This window comes from Mobula hypostoma, chromosome 15 (genome assembly GCF_963921235.1).
Source record: "Mobula hypostoma chromosome 15, sMobHyp1.1, whole genome shotgun sequence".
NCBI lineage: Eukaryota > Metazoa > Chordata > Chondrichthyes > Myliobatiformes > Myliobatidae > Mobula > Mobula hypostoma.
Window position 1 is genome coordinate 58,541,061 of NC_086111.1, and position 24,215 is coordinate 58,565,275.

At 38.8% G+C, this 24,215-nt stretch overlaps 1 protein-coding gene across 1 annotated transcript in view; it reads left to right on the forward strand.

Annotated features, from left to right (window-relative positions):
* Positions 1-24,215, forward strand: part of nup210 (nucleoporin 210) — a 115,724-nt gene that overhangs the window by 73,772 nt on the left and 17,737 nt on the right. Inside the window, exons 22-31 of the mRNA XM_063068133.1 lie at positions 956-1,083; positions 1,278-1,413; positions 1,594-1,656; positions 1,791-1,970; positions 9,176-9,256; positions 9,465-9,596; positions 9,781-9,939; positions 12,165-12,256; positions 20,956-21,130; positions 23,566-23,741. Coding sequence (XP_062924203.1) covers positions 956-1,083; positions 1,278-1,413; positions 1,594-1,656; positions 1,791-1,970; positions 9,176-9,256; positions 9,465-9,596; positions 9,781-9,939; positions 12,165-12,256; positions 20,956-21,130; positions 23,566-23,741 — 1,322 coding nt within the window. The remainder of the gene's footprint in view (positions 1-955; positions 1,084-1,277; positions 1,414-1,593; positions 1,657-1,790; positions 1,971-9,175; positions 9,257-9,464; positions 9,597-9,780; positions 9,940-12,164; positions 12,257-20,955; positions 21,131-23,565; positions 23,742-24,215) is intronic.

Here is a 24,215-nt window from a genome sequence, read left to right on the forward strand (position 1 = left end):
GGGTGAATTAAGATTGTAAATATTTTACAGTTTTGGAATGTGTGTTAATCATGGCACTTAGCAAAATTATAATTGAGGCAATCTGTCTGCATTCAAAAAATGCTAAGTTACATTTATCTCTGCAGATTTCAGTCTTTGAACGAAGTCCATTGTGCAGTTACTTCATTTAAAAAATGTACAAGTTTGATTATGACTATGCCGTTACATATGGTAGAAATGCTTTCTTAAAGGGAAAGGTTTCAGGAGCAGAAAGCCAAATAAATACACAGTTGTGTGGAATGTAGGAATTTATATAACAGGTCAGAAGCAATAGAAATGCAAGAGACTATTAAGTACTGGAATCTGGAGCAAGAATCATGGTGCTGGAAGAATTCAGCAGGTTATGTATCTTCTGTGGAGTGAGGGCCATGCATCAGCTGTGGAGGGAAATGGATAATCAATGTTTCAGGTCGAGACCCTTCATCTGGTCTGAAAGATAGAGAGAAGATGACCAGTATAAAGAGTTAGAGGGAAGGAGTGATGCAAGAGCTGGAGAATGGTAGGTGGACGCAGCTGAAGTTGGATGATAAGCAGATATAGTAGTAGTAGTCATACTTTATTGATCCCGGGGGAAATTGGTTTAGTTGGAGGAAGTTGGATGGAGGAAGGACCTGTGGAAATAGTGACACATGCTTGGGGGGGGGTGATATTGTGGAGGCAGCAAAGGGCTGAAGATGATGGTGTCTGCTAGGAGAGAAAGATGGAGGTTTGTTTATTATATCTCTGATAGTCAGCTCAAGTTCAAAGTTCAAAATAAATTCATTATCGAAGTACAAGTATGTCACCATATACCATACAAACCTGAGATTCCTTTTCTCGTGTACATACTCACTACATCCAGTTCAGTTTATTCCTCAAGTTATTTAAATTGCATTTATGAAAACATTTTGTACTAAAATAAATTTGTCTTCCACAGGTAGAGATTTCTAAAACTGTGAAAGCCTATGTGAGAGTTCTGGATTATTCAAAAAAACCCTTCTTGTCCAAATACTTACCATTCATGAAGTTAAAACTGAAAGCAGCTTCTCAAATACTTTCTTTGGAGTAAGTAAGATTTTTTGACCTTCATCCTTTTAATCTCTCAAGAATGAAGGCCAGGTCATGCTGGGATAATTATTTGGCTCATGGTGCATTTTCATTCTTAATCTTCAATGCTTGATCTGATTTTTTTTCAACCCTTCCCTCCCCTACCCCCACTCTATCCCCCTCTCCATCCACTCGTACACTTTCTATTTTAGGCCACTTGATGACATCCTTGATGATTACACTGTTGGCTTTACTGTTAAAGGTACTGCTATAGGACAGACAAGCTTAACAGCAACGGTGGTAACCAAAGATGGCAAAAAACTAAGTTCTGCACCTCAGCAAATTGAAGTAAGTTTGAGTATGGTTTTCTCCAGTTTCTATAATTGAGAAGTCTCATCATCATGATATAAACTATCGAACAGTTGTATAGAATTCAAAAATTCTTATTATTAAAATTTAAGGAATATCAGATGTAATGTTTAGTCACTGTCTATCTGTTATTTTCCCCCTTCTTTCTCTGTTCCACAGGTATTCCATCCTTTTCGGTTGATTCCAAGAAAAGTAACACTCATTGTGGGTGCAATGATGCAGGTAGGTTGGGATCAAAGTGATTACTTCTGACAAATATTTGGAACAGAAACATGCTAACTTTAAATAAAGGATGCAGAATATTGAATGTTACACAAATATTTCTAAGGCTGCACAATTTAAATTTACTCTTGCAGATTACATCTGAAGGAGGTCCACAGCCTCAGTCCAACATCATATTTTCCATAAGTGATCCAGACCTTGCTACAGTAAATAACATTGGACATGTGAAGGGGCTTGCAATTGGAAGTGGGAAAGTGACAGGTGTAGTCCAAGTCATTGATGCTGAAAGTGGAAAAGTGGTGGTGATTTCTCAGGTAAGCGCAGAGGAGTTAAAACCTGAGGTGCCTTAACTGCATTTTATATCAGTCCATACATTACTTGTATCCATTGATCACAGAGGTTTCTGAGGGTATAAAGTTCCCACTCTACTGAAATTCCTCGGCTACTTGTATTACTAATGCTCTGTGGAGAAAGTAGCTAAAATAAATTGTATGCTTGGGTTAATCCTCTGTTTGAAAAGGAAACTTTCAGCTAAGCCCTCTGAGTATTAATATTCATTTAAACTTGCATGGAAGGTGTCAAGGTATGCAGGAGAATCCTTGCAACATTTATTCACCAAATCAAGCCTTCAAATATATTTTGTTAACTTACAAATCATACAGTTATGAACTAATGTAATATCTGAAATTTTTATGCTTCAAATACAGGTCGACCTTCACTAATCCGACTACCTGTAATTCGGTTCCTTCGATGACCCGGCACTGATTATGCTTAATGTGATCCTTCTGTAATTTGGCATTTCACTAATCCAGCACTCCTAAGGTCCCAGTGGTGCCAGATTAGCGAAGGTCAACCTGTAATTTTATCTGGTCTCACAACAATGGTCATGAAGTGATTCTTTTATAAAAGCAATATTCCTAATCAGTAACTGTCTCAAATCATATAGTCGGTTAATTATCAATAAGAGGTAAGTGATGCGCAGCTGACAAGCTACTAGCAATGCAAAACTTAATTTAGTTATCAGTAAAAAATCCTGAATTCCCATACCTTCAAAGTCATCTTCTTCAGTGGCTTTTCCCTCCTCTATTTTATTTGACTTCCACTCCCCATAGAGAAAAAAATGAGCAAAATGAAGTTTACCTAATAGTTTAAAACGCATCTTTTTATCTTGCTTTTGTATGAAGTGATTTTTCAGATCCAGTTGAATTTATTGCCATAGGCACAATACAGTGAGGTGCAGGTACAATTAAAAACATGCACGCAGCAGCAGCATCACAGGAATTTAAATTAAACAACAACACATACAACGTAAGTTATATACACAAATTATACATCTTAGTGAAGTAAAGGGTGACTACAACACAAGATATTACTGCCAACAAATCCACAATCAGACAAGTCCATAGTAGTGCAAAAGGTGGTCTATAATGTTGTGTTGCTGAGGTAGGATAACGGTTGTGCAAGCTAGCTCAAGGACCTGATGGTTATTAGAAAGTACTTGGTGATGCAAGATTTGTTTCACATTCCTATTTAGTGAAGAATTAATGGTTGCTTCTATATTTCCTTTAAAAGAAGGATTTCTTCAGTCTTTCCACATAATTTGCATCCTTTTACACACGGAAAGCAATGAGTCATCTCCATTGTTTCTCAGCAACCAGAAAGAGTGACTGGATGAGCAATTCATAAATGACCTCTTCTCATTTGTATTCAATTCTTTTGAGTCTTGTCTCAGCTTTGCTGATTGCTACTCTGCAATGGTTGGACATGCCAAGATGTTGTCTATGAGGACTCCTGGGTCTTTTTCCAACAACGTTGTTGGCAATTGCTTCATCATTTATTGAATATATGCCATCCATTTTCCCCTTGTGAGTAGTGCTTAAATTGCATTTGGTTCTTTTCTCTGCACTACGGTCCATATTTCATGAGCAGCCTTTTCTCTTAGATTGCTGTGTTTCTCCCTGGTTTAATACCCCTGTAAGTTTGACAAAATTTTCTTGAGCTTCTGATCCAAGATGCTAATAATGTTGGGACTTCTATTGTTTCTAAGTTACAACTCCTGTGGCACCCATTCAGAGCTCTAGAATCTCCCTATTTTAACTCCACCTTGATACGCCAACAAAATGGAAACCATGGTCTAACTGGGAGATCCAATCCCTACCGAAGTCTAGGACTGCAGCATTCAAATCAGGTGATCCTGACCTTTACAAGAAATTGAGATACAGCCTCTAAAGTTATCAGGGGATACCAGTCCAAAATCGAGTCCCCAACCAGCTGTCAGTTCTGGCAGGTCTTGCATGTAATAGTGGACTGCAAAATGAAGCTCTGCGGCAGTGCATCCCTTCCAAATGAGCTTAACCCATTCTATGCAGGTTTTGAGCAGATGGAGATCGGAATGTCACTACCCACCCCAAAAAATGTTACTATAGTTTCAACATCAAGGTTAATGTTCACTTCTCCTGCTATTGACATTGTAAATGAAGCACCAAAAGATTTGATTGTAATTTCTCTTAATCCTACCATGATACGGATTTTGTGGCCAGTATTGAACTAGCTTTCAAGAAATCAGCGCTCTCTGCAGGATAGTATACACCCTGAGATTCATTTCAACCTCCTCTGATGTTCATCAGCAACCGTGAAGCAAGCTGATAGCCAAACATTGCTTGGACTTTTTCAGCATATATTGAATATAATCATATTTTATTTATTTTATTTTATTTTGTGATACAGCGTGAAATAGACCCTTCGAGCCACACCGCTGGAGTAACCCATGACCCTGATTAACCCTAACCTAATCATGGGACGATATACAATGACTAATTAACCTACTTTGGACTGTGGGGGGAAACTGGAGTACATGGGGAAACCCAAGTATTCCACAGGGAGGACTTACAGAACAGTGCCAGAATTGAATCTGAACTCTGGAATGCCCCGAGCTGTAATAGTGTCATGTTAACCGTTACGCTACCATGGCACCCAAGTTTAACTTTTTGATTAACTTTACACAAACAAAATGAATATTGGTGAACATACCTGGGAAATATCATAAAGTAATAAAGAATTTACAACTAACTTACAACTTTTTTTCCAGAATTTTGGTCAACAGGAATTTGTATTAATATTAACATGGAAAAAACTCAGCTTATCTCTACTCAAAAAGTTACAGCAAAAGCAGAGCATGAAATAGGAAGTTCACATTAATTCACACTCAACAATACAAAAGGAGCTGAACATTATCTGTCACAAAGCAGAATAATTGATAGTATCCTATCCACTAACCTGAACAATCACCCTGTCACCACCAGACATTGTAGATGTAGTGTATATCATCTGTAATGTATACACAGATGGTATACGAGAGCACTCTTAAGTACAAGATCTTCATAATCAGGAAGTATAAGGTGATTATGAGCTTGGGACTACTCACCACATCATGTAGCATCCTTTCCAAGTTGCCTTCTGTCTTGATTCAGAAATATATTTTCTGTTCCTGCATTGTCACTGGGTCTAAACACATGAACTTCCTACCCAACCACACAATAGAGGTTTAGCTTATCATCATCTTCTCAAGAGCAGTAAGTGACAAGTGATGAATTGAGTATTTAGGAGTGCTGTTTGTAAACTCAGTTGGCAAGGTTTACGTGCTCTAATGGGTGATAAAGCAGTCCTTCCATGTGGGGCAACACTTCACATCTGAATCTGTTGGGGTCATCTGTTGTATCCCGTGCTCCCAATGCAGCCTCCTCTACATTGGTGTGAGGAAATTGGGGAACGGCTTTGTCGAGCACCTCCTCTCCATCTGTCAAAATTGAACTTACCCTGTGATCAGCCATTTTAATTCCTATTTCCCATCTCTGTTACAACATGCCAATCTATGGCCTTCTCTTTTGCCCCAATGAGGGCACTCTCAGGGTGGAGTGACACTTTATATTTCATCTGGGTAGCCTCCAACCTGATGGAATGAATATTGGTTTCACTTCCAGTAACAAAAAAATTTCCTTGCCCCCTTCCTCTATTACCCACTCTGGCCTCATCACCTGCCTATCAGCTCCCCTGGTGCCCCTCCTCCTTCCCTTTGTCCTATGGTCCACTCTCCTCTCCTATCAGATTCCTTCTCTCCAGCCCTTTACCTTTCCTACTCACCTGACTTCATCTATCACCTAGCTATCCTCCTTCCTCTCCTCTCACCTTTTTATTCTGACACCTTCCCACTTCTTTTCCAGTCCTGAAGAAGGGTCTTGGTCCAAAATGTTGACTGCTTATTCATTTCCATAGATGCTGCCTGACCTGCTGAGTTCCTCCAGCATTTTATGTGTGGCGCTTAATACATCCTATGCACATTTTGGACGGTGAGGGACTGGAATGCCACCACCCACCCTGACTACCTCCAATGCCCTTGAACCCACTAAACCATTGGGAATTTTGGATCAGTCTTCTAGAGCAAACCTGCAGAAAGCATCTGGCCCATTTCCTTAGATCAGCTGGTTGGAGTGTTTGCAGCTAGTTTTAATCTCTCTGTATATACAGATTCTACTGAATTCCTCCTCAAAAAATGACATTCCTTCTGGTAATCATTTTAGGGGGACTTCACTATATTCCTTCTCAATAAGGAGATAGAACTTTTATCCCCCATGTTGTACAGGTGTGCTCACGTTACAGTAAATGAGAATGTGCAGCTTTTCCTTCCTAGTCGTTTGAAGCTGGGTTTGCAGTACTTTAGCTTTTATCTGTTCCGAAGGAAGTGAGCCACAAGAACTTGATTTTGCAATTTATTGACCTGTGTATAATTGTTTTGGATGAATGAACAATAGCCAAGGGCTGCTGCAGCCGCTCAGTATTATTCAGTATGGTTCTGTACCTTTTCTTCCAGGAGTTGACATGAAAGATTTTAGTCTACCTTGAACCAAACTGTGGAAATTTGAAATTTGCTCTTTGCAGGAATACAATAGAGAGCACATATTCTCAAAATGATTATAATTGCACTGTTAATGTTCATCGTGTTCTACTTAATGGCCTTGCTCTGATGTTACAAGGTTTTGCATTCTTCATTTTGTGCTTGTTGAAATTTTTCTCCTCCAGTTGAGAGAGCCATTTTCATTCAAGTGCATAATACATTGATATTTTCAGGTGTCCTTAGGCTTGTTACTGGACTTAATACTGAAGTTTTATTCGGAGCCCAGCTAATGTTTCTCTTCAGATTCACATTTAAATCGTTCAGTCATCTCACCCTTGTATTGATCTCTTTCTGCTTTCCATTTGTGGAGGCCAAGCAACACTTTGTGTTATGGGACATGCTGCTGTCAAATAAAATATGAATTTTCACCTGGTGATTTTGTTTAAATTGTTCTTTGTTCCATTGTCAGGTGAAGGAAACAGCCAAAGGGGTTTCCTTCACCTTTTTAATAATTTTTTGACAAATTTCCCATACTGCAAATGTAATACAATTCCTTTTTCTTCAAGAACTACTCAAGCTCATTTACTAGTGTGACTGTTTGTTACCTGGTCCTATATAGCTTCAACTTTTCACATTTTGTATCAGTTTTAATGGTACCTTTGCCTGCATTCCTCAGTTTCCCCTCTAAAACATACATGAAGCAAGTTCTTACCTATTATGCAGAAGGCATTCATCCTGATGGATATGAATCCTGATTCCCTTCTATTCCCAATTGCACTTGGAGTTCCTCTAAGTTTATCTTCTAGAATTAAAAATAATGGAAAACATTAAATCTTAGTCTCTAAATTTGCCTCACTTGCATCAGACGCACCTAATGATCTAAATCTGTTCAATCAATGGTGTTGACATTGGCGTTTTAGTCAGCGTTGACCTCTTGCTTTAACTAGCATATGTTATCACGAGTCAGTTTTCCTCACGTGTTGGCAGCACTGCCACGGAGTTGTGAAGTTGAATGTTCAAACTTTGCTGCAGGATTTGAGCACTGAATCCGAGCTGACCATGTAGTAAAATCCTGCTCTGTCAGAGATGTTGCTTTTTGAATGAGATACTAATTTAAGGTGCTGCCTTCAAGCTTCAACAACTTATTTCATTACTGATGTGGCAGAATAATAGGAAAAAAGATCAAAACGTCAAATGCGTGTATCTGTAATACCTTTAATACTGATGTGGATACAACCTTATATTACCTTCTAATGCAATTGTTTAAGTTCAAATCGGAATAAAGAGCTGTAGAGTTTCACCAGCATTTTTGGATCAATATTTATATTTATGTGTTAGCTGCTGCTTTTGACAAGGCAACAATGACTATGCTTCAAAAGTGACATTATGTCTAGGGTCTCATTTTTGAGAATGTAATGAATGCTATGCAAGTATTATCAGAACATGCCTAATTAGGTTTGTGGCTGAATCTGTTAATACTAGAATCTTATTAAACAGATTTGTAGCCCTAAGATATTTTGAATCTCTGCTATAATTTTGCCACATCGGTACACAGATGCTGTTCTGTCTTGGCCAAGGTGAAAATCTCAGCTTTTCAAATAAAGCTGGTTATAGAACACGCTTTGGCACTACTGTCCAGAAGAGTGAAATACAGTGTAGTGGTTGCTGGTATTATCTGCGACATTTTCAGGAATATTGATATTTCCTGACCTTTTTACATCAGCAAGCTCATCCTTGCGTAATCCTAATGTTGCTCCCATAATTAGCAGATATTTTCCTTGTCTGAGTTGAATAACCGGGTTCAAACCTATTATCTAAAATCAAATTTGTTTAAATCTGACCACTAGTCCGTGACACCCCTAAACTCAAATAGACAGCAAAACAGGAATGCAAATAGGATCCTTTTCTGTAATTAGTTTTAACTTGTTACTTTTGTTTAACTACTTCAGTCAACTTTTTATATTGCTATACTGCTACAATTTTATAACTAGGGTATGAGAAATATAGGGTGGCATGTGGAGATACGTCTCTGCCGCAGGAGGTGCAAGGCACTCCTTCCCTCCACTAGCCTGCAGGTCACTCTTGGGCAAGGTGTCGCACCTGCTTCGCCCACCCACCCCCAAACAGGGTCACGTGAAGCCATGAGAGCTGGTGGTGCATATCACAATTCCTCCTCAGACACCAGGAAGACTCCCTCTGAAGATTATTGGTAATGGCTAATGTCACCCATCTTGTAGAGACACTGGACAGAAGAAGGCAATGGCAAACCACTTTAGTAGAAAAATTTGCCAAGAACAATCATGGTCATGGAAAGACATGGTCACCCACGTCATATGACACAGGGCATAACAAACGAATGATGAGAAATATAACATTTATATTTGTTTATATTATTACCTAAATTTAGATCAGAGTAATGCACATTAATCCTGTGTTCTTAACCTAAAATTAGTCATGTGGATGAATTTTTTAGAATGCATTTTTAAATAAATCCTTTTCCCAGTGCTTAAATGACTGTCTTCTGGAGATTAATGCCACGGTACAAAATGAGAACTGGTGGCATGAGGCAAATGTTTTGCTTGCCTGGCTTTATAATGCTGTTTATAAGCTGCTTTTATTTCATTAAAGGATGAAGTAGATGTGGAAGTTGTTCAGCTTAAAGCTGTGAGAATCCATGCACCCATTACAAGAATGAAGACTGGCACTTGGGTAATGTTATGTTCTCATTGTTTTTTTTAATCTCTGGGTTCTTGAATATTTCTGATTATCCCTATTAGCTCTAAAGATACAAAATATTAACAAAGCAGTTTAAAACTACTACATTCAAGATGGTTAAAACATAATCTACTGTTGTACACCTTTGAATTTGATAATATACATTGAAAATGGCAGTAGTTTTGATTAATATCATTCACAGATGCCAATTTATGTAATGGGAATTACAAGCAATCAAACACCATTTGCATTTGGCAATGCAGTACCAGAATTGACATTTCATTGGTCTGTCACTAAAAGGGACATCATTGACTTGGATACAAGACACTCTGAGGTAAACTGAACTTCTAAGATTACAGATTCTGTTTTGCTATTTACTATAATATCTATGACTATCGTTCAAAGTAACTATACAAATGAACTTCAAGAAATGAACTCCAATATTGAAAGTATTTTAATTTTTTTATGCAAAACTTGTCTTAAATTTAACTTAGAGAAGTTTCATTTTCTGTTTCAAGGCATCTTTTCAGCTTCAAGCAAGTAACAATTTTGCAATGAATGTGTACAGTCGTGTTAAAGGTAGAACTGGACTGAGGGTTGTTGTACGAGCTACAGATCGAGCAGCTGGACAGTTTGAGAACAACGCCAGGGAATTGTCAGATGAAGTACAAATTCAGGTATTGCTCCCATCTTTTTTTTTACCTTCTTGATATCATTGTGCCTAAAGCATCATACACTGGCCAGAGTGAAGGCAAGGCACATTCAGCATTCAACACAATCATACCCTCAGTAAGCTCCAAAACCCTCCCTAGACTTCTGTACCAGGGGACCACAGTCAGTGCAGATCCAAAATAAGATCCCCTCCTCACACTGGTACACCTCAAGGATGTGTGCTTAGCCCACAGCTCTGCTCTACATGCACGACTGTGTGACTAGGCACAGCTCAAATACCATCTATAAATATGCCAGTGACACAACTATTGTTGGCAGAATTTCAGCTGGTGATGAGGAGGCATACAGGAGTGAGATAGATCACCTGGTAGATTGGTGTTGTAACAACAACCTTGCACTCTATGTCAGTAAGACCAAGGAACTGATTGTGGACTTCAGGAAGGGGAAGTCAAGGGAACACTCACAGTTCTCAACGAGGGATTGACAGTGGACAGAGTGAGCAGTTTCAGGTTCCGGGATGTCAACATCTCTTGAGATCTATCCTGGGCCCAGCGTATTGATGCAATTACAATGGAGGCTCAACAGTGGCTATATTTCATTAGTTTGAGGAGACTTAGAAGGTCACCAAAGACTCTGCAAAATTTCTACTGATGTACCATGGAGACCATTCTAACTGCTTGCATCACCATCTAGCATGGAGGGTCCACTGCACAGGATCGGAAAAAAAACTGCAGGAAATTGTAAACCCTGCCATCTCCATCATGGCGCTAGCCTCCCCAGTGTCGAGAACACCCGCAAAAGGTGATGCCTCAGAAAGGCGGCATCCATCATCAAGGACCCCAGTCAGCTAGGACATGCCCTTTTCTCATTGTTACCGGCAAGGAGGAGATACAGGAGCCTGAGGGGAGACGCTCGACATTTCAGAAACCGCTTCCAACCCCTCCACCATCAAACTTCTGAATGCACAATGAGCCAATGAACACTACGTCAGTTTTTTTTTCATTGTTGTTGCACTACTTAATTTTTTTAAAAAATTATTGTTTTTATTATTATGTACTGCAGCTACTGACAAAGGAATTTCATGACATAAGCCAATGATATTAAACCTTAGTCTGATTCTGAGTGAAGGCAAGAGCAGAATGGTGCTAAACAGCAAGTAATAGTGTGATCCTATGTCTGGGAGAAAATGACCACGAAGCTGCAATTCATTGCCCTTTAATCATAACCAGTTTGTATAAGGAGCCCAAGAAGGAATTGTATTTTTAGTGTAAGGTGTGTAGAACAGTCCACTCTATGATCTGTTTATTAGAATATGAGAGGAAAATGAGAAAGGGTTCATTCTTTTTCTCTCTCTCCTTTTTCTCCCTCTGTCCCTCTCGCTATACTCCTTGCCCATCCTCTGGGCTTCCCCCCTCCCCCTTTTCTTTCTCCCTGGGCCTCCTGTCCCATAATCCTGTCATATCCCTTTCGCCAATCACCTGTCCAGCTCTTGGCTCCATCCCTCCCCCTCCTGTCTTCTCCTATCATTTCGGATCTCCCCCTCCCCCTCCCACTTTCTAATCTCTTACTAGCTCTTTTTTCAGTTAGTCCTGACGAAGGGTCTCGGCCCGAAACGTCGACTGTACCTCTTCCTAGAGATGCTGCCTGGCCTGCTGAGTTCACCAACAACTTTTATGTGTGTTGCTTGAAATTCTAGCATCTGCAGATTTCCTCGTGTAAGGGTTCATTGTCTTTTGAATTTGTGTTTGCATCCTTATCCTAATCCAACTTCCATAGAATCTAGTTGGCAGCATTTTTTTTTTAAAAAAACCCTTAATTTGTTCTGAAATTCTTAAAGTAATCTTATCTAAAAACAAAGTCACAGACCTCAGCATCCAAAGATCCAGGAATCAGTTTTGATGTTGGTTCCAACTAACTGGGAAGTGTAATATCATTCATCTTACTGAGCAACCAATCATGCTAGCTCACCGAAAGAAAACCAGGAAATTTACACCAAAAAAAACATTATTTCAATCACTTTTTCGTGATTAGAGCGTGAAATTAGAGTAGAGGCTGAACTTAAATTTAATTATTCTTAAATGCTTTTTACAGTCCATGCATATAAAACATTAAGGCCAGGGAAGCTCTGAAGAATTCACTTCCACAGCTCTTTCTATCACTGTATACTCTGAACTGCCTGTATGTTTACATATTATAGAACTGTAAAATTGTTTTTTCTTTTACCCTTTAGGTGTTTGAAAAGCTGCGGTTATTAAATCCCAAGGTTGAAGCAGAGCAGATATTAATGTCACCAAACTCTTTCTTTAAAGTTCAAACAAATCGGTATGTTTTAACATGTAACAAACAATTTGAACTTAGATCTTGCAAGATTTAAATACTACCACTTAGATTTTCTGAAAAGCTAAAATAAATTAGAAGATCAGTCCAAGTATTCTCGTTATTCAAAAACATTACTTGGTCTTGGTAGTGGCATTTGTGAATTTTGGTGCTCCGACTTCAGTTGCTGTTGTAACCTGCCCAAGTATTTTCGTTCTTGCTTATGTTAATGTTGAATCCAGATATCCTTTCATGATTTTATTTAACCTCCCCAAGGCATTAACTATTGCAAAACTTGATTCAAATGACTGACCGTATTATGATACAAAGAGTTAAAAATACAGATGACTGGTAAAGATTCCCTGTCATTTTCTTCCTCTGATGCAGTTCGCCTTCATGTAGCAGGCGCACGAATAACGTTAACAATTTGCAAGCTAACATAAGTGGGTCCATTCTTATTTTACCTTGATCTTCGCTATCGGAAGTAAAGGTTCTGTTGCAAACACCAAACTACTTTAAGGATGTCTGATATTCTGCTTTAATTCTGATCACTCAAGGAGATCAGGACCTTTGAACAGAATGGAAATGATGTTGATTAAGGGATAAGCCAGCAAATTGATTATTATCTGCTATCTGGGAGAGAGAAAAAAATGGCAGTAAGGCTAGTTGATCACCTATTTAATTTCTCCAGCTCTTTGGGAATCTTTTTGAGCAACAGGTCAAATTTCAAGTTGATCATTAGGTTTCATCAGATTTCTCTTATTTTCAATCATGCAGTAATATCCAATGGACTGAAAAATACTAGGGTACATTCCCAAATCGTTTATGGAAAATATTCAAAAGGATAATTGTTCAGGGTTATGAAAAATTATTTGAATTATTAAATCTGTGTAAAATAAATGAAATGCTTAATATATAATTAAAGGGCCACACTAGAAGGAATTATAAAGTACAACATTATGAATTAAAGCTTATTGTACCTGATTGGGGAGCTGGTTTTCATTTTGAGAAACAACACATTGTCTTAATACACTTTCCTTCCATAAGGTCTGATTTGCACCCTTAACACCCAATACTGCAGAATGAATCTGTGAAGTATCAGTGCAATATCATGGAACCCTTGTGCTGAAAAAGTAACTTGAGTTAGTGGCCTTGATTGCAAATCAACAGAATTGTTGAATAAAATCCCCAAAAGACCCTTACAAATGATAAATCAGTGAACTAATCCATCAACTCCCTATCTGTGATATATCCCTAAACAGGATACCATCTAATAGTATTTCACAAGGAACTGGGCTTGTAATATGGATTTGTGATCATGGTGTTGAGTTATCTGAGTAGGGGAGGATATTAAATACACTAACAATTAATGGTGAAGCAGAGACTGTTTATCACAAATAAACAAACTTTTTAGTAACTAGAATGTTTTTCTTCCACTACTCCTTCTCTCCCTCCCCCCCCACCAACTTCTGAAGCAAGTTCCACTACTTAATAATTTCATGGCTGATTTCATTGTAATCTCAAATGTATATTCCTTTCAACTCTGCGAACCTTTTGCCCCCTTTGCTTATCAAGAATCTACTTTAAAGATATCCAAAAACTCGGCTTCCACCTTTCTTTGAACAAGAGTTCTAAAAAACTTGCAACCCTCCATAGTAATTCTGCCCCCTTCACTGTCTTATGTTAACTTTAAACAGATAGATATACTTTATTGATCCCGAGGGAAATTGGGTAAAGAAATCTCTACTTTAGATCCTCTCATAAGAAGAAATACCCTCTCCACATCCATCTTGTCAAAACTCCTCAGGAGAGAAGTTCTCTCTCACTCTAGTAGCTCCAGTAGATACGAGCCTAGTTAGTGTAACTGTTCCTCATGAGGCAACTTGCCCATTCCAGATATTGATGCAGCAGATCTCCTTTGAACTGTTTCCAACATGTTAACATTCTTCTCCAAATAAGGAGACCAACAACATGCCGTACCCTTGAGATAGTACAACCAATGCTCTGTATAGCTGAAGGAGAACCTCACTACATTTGCATTCAGTTCCCCTAACAAAAGATGATAACATTCTGTCATCTTTCCTAATTGCTTGCTGTGTGTGCGCGCAGAGTAGCCATTTGAAAATAATGAACTTGGACAGCCAGATCCCTCTGCATCTTAGAGCTCTGGTATCTCTCAGCATTTAAGTAAGGTGCATTTTTATATTTTTCCTGTTAAAATGGACAATTTCACATAGTCCTGACGAAGGGTCTCGGCCTGAAACGTCGACTGCGCCTCTTCCTATAGATGCTGCTTGGCCTGCTGCGTTCATCAGCAACTTTGATGTGTGTTGCTTGAATTTCCAGCATCTGCAGAATTCCTGTTGTTTGAATTTCACATAGTGCTTCATTTGCCATATATATGTTGGTTCATTCAGTTAATTCACCTACACCCAATGCAACTTCCTTATACCCTCCTCACAACCTGCTTTTACTGTCTATCTTTATCATCATTGTACAGCATCTGGAGAAAAATAAATTATCATCGGTGAACGTTTGTAAGAACATAAATAACTGAAGCAAAAGTAGACAATCCAGCCCTCCAGGATGGGCTCTGCCATTCATCAAATTCAGAACCTGAGCATCATTTTCCTGCACTGTCCCCATATCCCTTCATTTCCTTAACATTCATAAATCAATGTCTGTCTTGTGAGGATGAGAATTCCAAAACTTCACGAAACTTTTAATTCATCTCAGTAGCAGTCAGGCAAACCCTTGTTCTGAAAGTGTTTCCACTGCTTATAGACTCCTCAGCCAGTGAAATAGCTTCCCTTGATCCAGCCAATCCAGTGAGAACTTTGTAAGTTTGAATTGAATATAAATATTCTGTATTCATAGCAACACACACAAACTCCCGGGGGAGCTCGGCAGGACAGGCAGCATCCATGGAAATGAATTTTCCATGAAAAAGCTGACGTTTTGGGCCGAGACCCTACCTCAGGACTGGGAAGGAAGGGAGAAGGCACCAGAATTAAAAGGTGGGGGGGAGGGAAAGAAGGCTAGCTGGAAGGTGATAGGTGAAGCCCCAACCCTCCCCCCGCACACCTTTTTATTCTGTCTTCCTCCTTCCTTTTCTGCCTTGATGAAGGGTCTTAACCCAAAACAATGGGACTGTTTATTCATTTCCACAGATGTTGCCTGACTTGCTGAGTTCTCCAAGCATTTTGTGTGTGTTGCTTTGGATTTCCAGCATCTGCACACTTTCTCATGTTTATTCTAAATACAGTATTACCTCATGCTGCAAACTTTATCTCCAGAACAAGACCATTGAATCTTTGTTGCATTTTCTCTCTGACAAGTACATTTTAAGTGTGGAGGTCAAAAGTTCAGGTCCTATACAATTGCTCTGAAACATCCTTATTCCTGTTTTTACTCACTTCATAATGCCCGCCTAATCACTTATGGAGTCATAGAGAAATACAGCACAGAAACAGGCCCTTCAGCCCATCTAGTCCACGAGAAAACCATTTAACCTGCCCACTCCATTGACTTGCACCTGGACAATAGCCCTTATTTCCCGACTATCCAAGTACCTATCCAATCTTCTCTTAAATATTGAAATCGAGCTCACATGCACCACTTGTGCTGGCAGCTCATTCCACACTCTCATGATCCTCTGAGTGAAGAAGTTTACCCCCATGTTCCCCTTAAACTTCTCACCTTTCACCCTTAACCCTTAACCCATGACCTCTGGTTGTAGTCCCACCCAACCTCAGTCGCTTGCATTTACCCCATCTTTACCCCTCATAATTTTGTATGCCTCTATCAAATCTCCTCTCAATCTTCTGCGTTCTAAAGAATACAGCCCTAACTTATTCAATCTTGCCTTATAACCCAGGTCCTCCAGACCCGGCAATATCCTTGTAAATTTTCTCTGCTCTCTTTCAACTTTGTTTACATCTTTCCTGTAGGTAGGTGTTCAAAACTGCACACAATACTACAAATTAGGTCTCACCAATGTCTTGTAGAACTTCAATACAACATCCCATCTTCTGTACTCAATACAATGATTTTTGAAGGCCAATGAGCCAAAAGTTTCTTTATGACCTCATCTACCTGTGATGCCACTTTCAATGAATTATGTACCTGTATTTCCAGATCCCTTTGTTCTACCACACTCCTCAGTTCCCTACTGTTCACAGTGTAAGACCTACCCTGGTTGGTCCTGCTGAAGTGCAAAACCTCAGATCTGTTGCACGTGCATTTTGATTTTCAGCATTTTGTGTGCCATCAACAATTATTAATCTTTTACTTTTTAAAAAAAATCTCAACATTTCTGTTATGTGCAAAATGGGTCTGCCATTTTGCTACATTATATTCCAACGGTCATGTTTTTGCCCACCTAGTCAGTTTGATTTATCCCCTTGAAGCCTTTCTATGTCCCTTTCCATACTTCCATCTAATTTTGTATATGTGATCCCTCATCCAAATCGTTGATAGAAATTTAAAATAGCTGGAGCCCAAGCACAAATCCCCACTGTGCCCTTCTCGTCTCAGTCTCCTAAGACAGAGAAGTATCTGTTATTCCCACTCTTTGCCATCTGTCAGATAACCAATTCTCAATGTATGACAGTATGTTCTCTAACTTGGACCAACTTCCTGGCCAGAACCTTATTGAAGACCTGGCATAATCTCAATTTACTACATACACTGTTTTCCTGTCTATCACTACAGTCTTAGAGGCATACAGTATGAAAGTGGGCTATTAGTCCCAATTTATCAACATGCAGTGGGCATCATTCCGTATTAATCTCATTTTCCAGCACTTAGTCCATAGCCTAAATGATTCAATTGCTCATCAACTCAGCTTCAAACCTCTGTCCTCTCTGCAAACGACTGAAGTGGTTAATCAAACATTTTTTCATATAAATCCCATGCCCTCTGATGCTCTTTTCTGTTATTTTGAAGGTATTATGCTGTTGTATCTTTCAAAGTTCCAAGTAAATTTTATTATCAGTGTACATGTATGTCAGCACATACAACCCTGAGATTCATTTTTCTGCAGGCATACTCAGCCAATCTATAGAATAGCAACAATAACAGGATCAATGAAAAATCAACCGGAGTGCAGAAGACAATAAACTGCACATCCAAATATAAATAAATATAAAGCAATAAATAACAAGAACATGAGATAAAGAGTTCATAAGGTGAGATAATTGGTTGCCAGAACATCTCAATGGATGGCCAAGTGAGTGTAGTTATCCCCCTTTTGTTCAAGAGCCTGATGGTTGAAGGGTAGTAACTGTTTCTGAACCTGGTCGTTCAAGTCGTAAGGCTTTTGTACATTCTACCTCATGGCAGCAGCAAGAAAAGAACATTGCCTGGTTGATGAGGATCTCGGATGATGGATGCTGCTATCCTATGACAGCATTTCATATAGATGTGCTCAATGGTTGGGAGAGTTTTACCTGTGATGTACTGGGCCGAATCCACTACTATTTGAGGGATTTTCCATTCAAAGTGCTTGGTGTTCCCATACCAGGGTATGATGCAGCCAGTCAATACACTCTCCACTACATATCTATAGAAGTTTGTCAAAGTTTTTGATGACATGCCAAGTCACCACAGACTCTTAAGGAAGTCAGCATTTTCCCTACTTCCAACAAAGAAGTAGAGCATTGGATTCCTAACCTGATTTGTAACCAGTACTTGCATTTTATGACTACTGACAATTAAATTCAAGCCGATGTAACTTTATTTTACTGTTTATTCTATTTTGCTTGTTTTGTTTTTCAACTCTGTTAAGGTTGTTTAGAATGATTTGCCAAATTTAGGTAATGAAATGTTATCCACGTAGCTTTGAATGAAGGTACTTGGTTTCCCTTGGAAGCGTTACTGTTTATTGGTAATAGCCTTCTGCAGCTATTTGTGGATTTAATTTCACTTTATTTGAAGTTGATTTTTGAAGGTTAGCATTTGAATCTGCTTTATTTGATTAGGTGTTTGATGATGTGAATTCATTGCCTCACTTTTAAGTGACTTTGCCAATAAGTTTGATAGAGCAACTAAATCTGTAATTTAAAGTTTGAAGCAAACATTCCAGTGTTAAGAAAACTAATTTCCAGATAGAACAACAATTATTAGGTTGTCACTGCTTTAATCTGCATGTTATCAAGTTTACATTTCTCTCCCTTTAAATAGCCCAAACTTACTTCAAGAGGATAATGCCTGTATAATATAGAAACATCACTGTTTTTCTTCAGTAGTTAAATATTAACTATCCCCCATATACAAGCTAGGAACTGGAATCTAACTTGGAACTCTGTCAAATAATCATGTAAATTATAACCACCCTAACCCATCCTATACAGTTCTACAAGAATTCATTACAGTGTAAAAACATGTGATGCTAAATCCGCACCACCAGGTTCAGGAACAGTTATTACCCCTCAGCCGTCAGGCTCTTGACAAAGTAGATGGCTTCACTCATCCCATCCCTGAACTCTTCCCACTTTAACTGGACTCACTTTCAAAGACTCTTCATCTCATGTTCTCAATATTTGTTTGTTTATTATTATTAATTTTCTCTTTCCTTTTGTATTTGCACAGTTTGTTTTTTTTCCACAATGGTTTTTGTTCGCTCTGTTGGGTATGGTCTTTCACTGATTCTATCGTTTCTTGTATTTACTATGGTTGCCCGCAAGAGAAGGAATCTCAGGGTTGTTTATGATAACATTAATAATAAATTTACTTTGAACTTTTAAAATACTTGGCTAATATTCTGCAGTGAATTCATTTAATACACATTAATCTGGCTTAATTTTCTCAAGGGATGTTAAGCTAGCACTGAGTAATGGTAAAGTAGATCACAACATGGCACTTAAACTTTGGCATGACAGCACAGTAGAAAGTAAGTTTACGATAAATTTCTGTCAATTCAAATAACATGGACATATTGAATGGAATAACAATGTCAGTATATTTGTTCAAGCTGACCGTCCTAACTTAACTCAATTAAATTTACTTGTATTCTTTCCTGATTAGGGAAAATTAACCATTTCATTTCTTTTTCTTTGTGAATGCCATGGATAAGTACTGGGAAAAAAATTTCTTTTCTTTTTTGAATTAGTTGATTTAAAGAGGTAGAAGCGATAACTGCATTACCAAAAGAATGAGGGGGAAATTAGCAACTTTTAGTAGTTACGTAATTTAGCAGTTTATATTGTTGGTTGTCCATAACAGCTTTTAAATGGAAGGAAATTCTGTTTTGAAAAAGACAAAATTTAAAAAGGTTTGGAGAAGTGGTGGAAGAATAGAGTTAAGTTGGGAGTTCCTGGCACCATGCTGAGATAAAATGTAAATGGCCATGTCTGAGCTGTAACATGAGATTCCAAACATCAGTTTTGAATTAGCAGAAATGAAGGAATTGAATTTGCAATGAAATATTTTCTGCTTCCAAACACCAAATTTCTGAATATTCTGTTACATTTTTAAATTATTTTAAAACTTAAGAATCAAAACTCCAGTTCCATTTATAGCCTAAATGATTGAAGTCTTGGGTGACAAAGAATGTATGGAATTGGTGAAAGTTGTTTGACTTAAATAGATGAAAGTTCATACTTGGTGACATTTGAACTGTTTTGATGCTCCAGTAATGATGCGTGCAGTTTAGCTCTTGTTCCTCCAAAATAATGTTGCATTTCCTGTCAATTATTGTAATGTAAGCAATCTCCTAACGGTTGAATGTGCTTTATAGAGGTTCAGGCACCTATCTGAATATGTGTTGGTTAAGTAGAAGTTTTTAAGAGTGAATTGGGAAGAATGGGCTGAACTGACTAAAATGTTGAACAAAATATTAGAGTAAGTTAGTTGGTTGATCTCATCACAAGTAAAATCATTTGTTTTTGTACTAAATGAGAAGTCTTTGAGTTGAGGAGGCAGGGAGCTTCAAGTTTACTACATGCCTGCAGCTTTGTGATGGTTTAATGAACATTGAACTGCCATGGTTGGTTTAAAATCAATGTACATTTACCACACTATACTGCCTTTTTGTTATGCTTTATCTTTTTGAACTGTGTAAAGGCTGATTTATACTTGTGCGTCAACTCGAAGCCGTAATCTACGCAAGTGGCCTACACGCGTTGTGAACATTTATACTTGTGCGTTGGTATGTCTGCGTCGCTCTGCAATTCGGGCACGTCGCGCCTGCGCACACACCTGCCCACGCAAGGCTTCATGGTCATGGTAGTCTTTCCCGGGGTAAACAAGTTTAAAGCGAGCATCTTTTTTCGTAAAAGCCAAATGTGTCCTCCATAATTTCGGAGGTCTGTAAAGCTTTATGGAAAGCATTGCAGCCAGAGTTCCTTCCCTGCCCTTCAGTCGCCCAGTGGGAAGCTATTGCAGCGTAGGAGGAAATGCGATGCTACCGAGCGGACCAATCAGTTGTTGAGGTCTGCGTTGCTGCGACGCGTAGTTACATTTTGGGAGAGGCGCGCGTCAAGCTACGGCGTAGGGATCCACATAGGCACTGCGTAGGGTTCGCGGTTACGCCGTACCTACAGCGCCGAGTTGACACAGGAGTATAAATCAGCCTTAAGAGTTAACTCTGCATGTCTCTACACATCACTGTGGTTCGCAGGGATGAAAGATTTCTTAGAATAATTTGTGTTTGCTCAACAAAGATGTTTTTCGCTGATAACATTTAATGCTTGTTTGATTGGCAGAGATGGCGTGGCTTCTCTTAGTTACCAAGTACAGGACTGTTCTGACAAATCTCCTGTGATACAAGTGGATGAAAATGGTCTTCTGACTTCTGGTTCTATAACTGGATCTTGTACAATTGAAGTAAACTCTGAAGAACAGTTTGGTATCAATCAAACTGTCACGGTTGCTGTTAAGGTCAGAATAAATCATTATCTTTTTCTAGTTCTCTTTTGATATTTTTTATTATAGTTTTGAATTCATTGCCTTTATTAAATGTCAAGGCTTTGTCTTGATGTATGGAGAGTCATGAAGTCATAGAAAATTACAGCACAGAAACAGGCCCTTCAGCCCATCTAGTCTGAGCCAAACCATTTAAACTGCCTGGTCCCATCAACCTGAACACAAAACATAGCCATTCATACCCCTTCAATCCATATACCTATCCAAGCTTCTCTTAAACATTGAAATCAAGCCATGCACCACTTGTGCTGGCAGCTCATTCCACACTCTCACCCCCTTTAGAATGAAAAAGTTTTCCCTCATTTCCCCCTTAAACTTTTCACCTTTTACTGTTAACCTATGACCTCTGGTTGTAGTCCCACACAACCTCAGTGGAAAAAGCCTGCTTGCATTTACCCTATCTATACCCCTCATACTTTTGTGTACCTTTATCAAATCTTCTCTCAGACTTCTACGTTCCAAGGAATAAAGTCCTAACCTATTCAATTTTTCTATAACTTCAGTCCCAGTAATGTCCTTGTAAATTTTCTCTGTACTTTTTAAACCTTATTTACGTCTCTCTTGTAGCTGGGTCACCAAAACTGCGCACAGTTCCAAGTTAAGCCAAACCAATTCTTATACATAACCTCCCAACTTCTGCCCTCAGTACTTTGATATATGAAGGCCAATGTGTGAAAAGCTTCCTCACTGTCCACTGCACCCCCAATCTTGGTGGCATCCGCAAATTTGCTGCTCCGGATAACCACACTATCATCCAGATCATTGATATAGATGACCAACAACAATGGACCCAACACCGATCCCTGCAGCACACTAGTCACGGGCCTCCAGTCAGAGAGTCAAACCTCTACCACCACTCTCAGACTTCTCCCACAAAGCCGATGTCTAATCCAGTTTATCACCTCATCTTGAACACCAAGCGACTGAACCTTCCTGACCAATCTCCCACACAGGACCTTGTCAAATGCCTTGCATAAGTCCATGCAGACAACAACCACCGCCTGGCCTTCATCAACTCTTCTGGTAACTTGCTTGAAAAACTATAGGATTGGATAGCCAAAATCTACCACACAGAAAACCATGTTTACTATCCCTAATCAGTCGCTGTCTGGTCCAAATGCTAATGCAACTAGTCCATAGAATACCTTCCAATAACTTCCCCAGTACTGATGTCAGGCTCACTGGCCTATAATTTCCTGGTTTATTTTAGAGCCTTTCTTAAACAGCAGAACAACATAAGCTACCTTCCAATCCACTGCTACATCACCGGTGGCTAAGGGTGATTTAAATATCTCTCTAGGGTTCCTGCAATTTCTGCACTTGCCTCCCACAATGTCCAAGGATACAGCTTGTCAAGCCCTGGGGAATTTATCCATCCCAAGACTGTAAGCATCTCCTTCTCTGTAATCTGTATAGCAATGCCTCCACAATCTCTTCAGCCACCTCTTTCAGAACTCTGGATTTACACCATCTGGTCCGGGTGACTTCTCTACCTTCTGTCCTTCCAGTTTCACCAAGAACCTTCTCTCTAGTTGTGGCAATTTCACACACTTCATGCCCCAACACCTGGAACTTCCAGTATACTGCTAGTGTCCTCCACAGTGAAGAATGTTGCAAAATACTTATTCAGTTCATCGGCCATTTCCTTGTCCCCCATTACTCTCCAGCATCATTTTCCTGAGGTCCGATATCCACTCTCACCTCTCACTTTGCACTTTATGTATCTGAAGAAACTTTTGTTATCCACTTTAATAATATTAGCTAGCTTACTTTGGTATTCCATCTTTACCTTTTCAATTACATTTTTAGTTGCCTTCTGTTGGTTTTTAAAAGCTTCCCAATCCTCTAACTTCCCACTAATTTTTGCTCAGTTATATGCCCTTTCATTGGCTTTTATGTTGGCTTTGACTTCTCTTGTTACCCAGGGTTGTGTCATCTCGCCTTTAGAATACTACTTCTTTGGGATGTATATATCCTGTGGCTTCTGAATTGCTTCCAGAAATTGCAGCCATTGCTGCTCCAACGTCATCCCTGCCAGTGTTCTTTTCTAATCAATTCTGGCCAACTCCTCTAACATGCCTCTGTAATTCCCTTTACTCCACATAATACTGATACATCTGACTTTAATTTTTTTGGGGAGATGCTACACACAAATTAAGCATATTTCCAGTTTATAACTATTGTTTACATTGATAGATATTTCTGTTTCACATTTAAATTAGGATTCAAATATCTGAAACTTAATTTTTTCAGTGATGCTCGAACCAAAGCATTCATTTGAAGATTACAGTAATTATACAATCTGCTTCAATAGGACAACAAAATAATGTGATGTTTTACATGAAACTACTTTCATGCTGCTTCCTCATGTGCTGCTTTGTAATTTTTAGGTTGCACCTGTCTCGTACTTGAGAATCAGCACAAGTCCTGTAATACACACACTCAACAAGGAGTTTGCCCTAGCCATTCCAGTGGGAATAACGTTAACTTTGACTGTCCATTTCCATGATAGCTCTGGAGATCTCTTCCATGCTCAAAATACAATGATAAATTTTGCAATGAACAGGTAAAGTTTTGATGGTTTTGAAAGATGTTTATATTTGTGGATTTAAGAAGAAACATTCTATAACTTAGAACCTAATAAGGTGAAAAAATTCTCTTTTAACTATGGGTTTAATAGGCACCACGTATGAACATTTATGAGGCTTCATTGCTTTGAAATTTATAATACAAATATTGTTTTAACAGGTTGCAGAGTTGAAGATTTTTGAGTAGTACAGTATTATTTGTCATAAAACAGATTATAAGAATAGTAATATTGTGGTATAGTCCAAATTGTAAAGTTGGCAAGACAAAATGCAAAGATAAAAACAATGGAGAGGGTCTGGAGAGTTTGATTTAAAAAGGATTACGAGTTTAATATTCCTTTTGGCTCTCTGTATGTTAAACGTGTCAATCTCTGAACCTCTCCTAATGCTACCAGACTTCAGCTGAGTCAGTATTCATCAATTCTTTGCTCCAGCCCACTACAATGGATAAT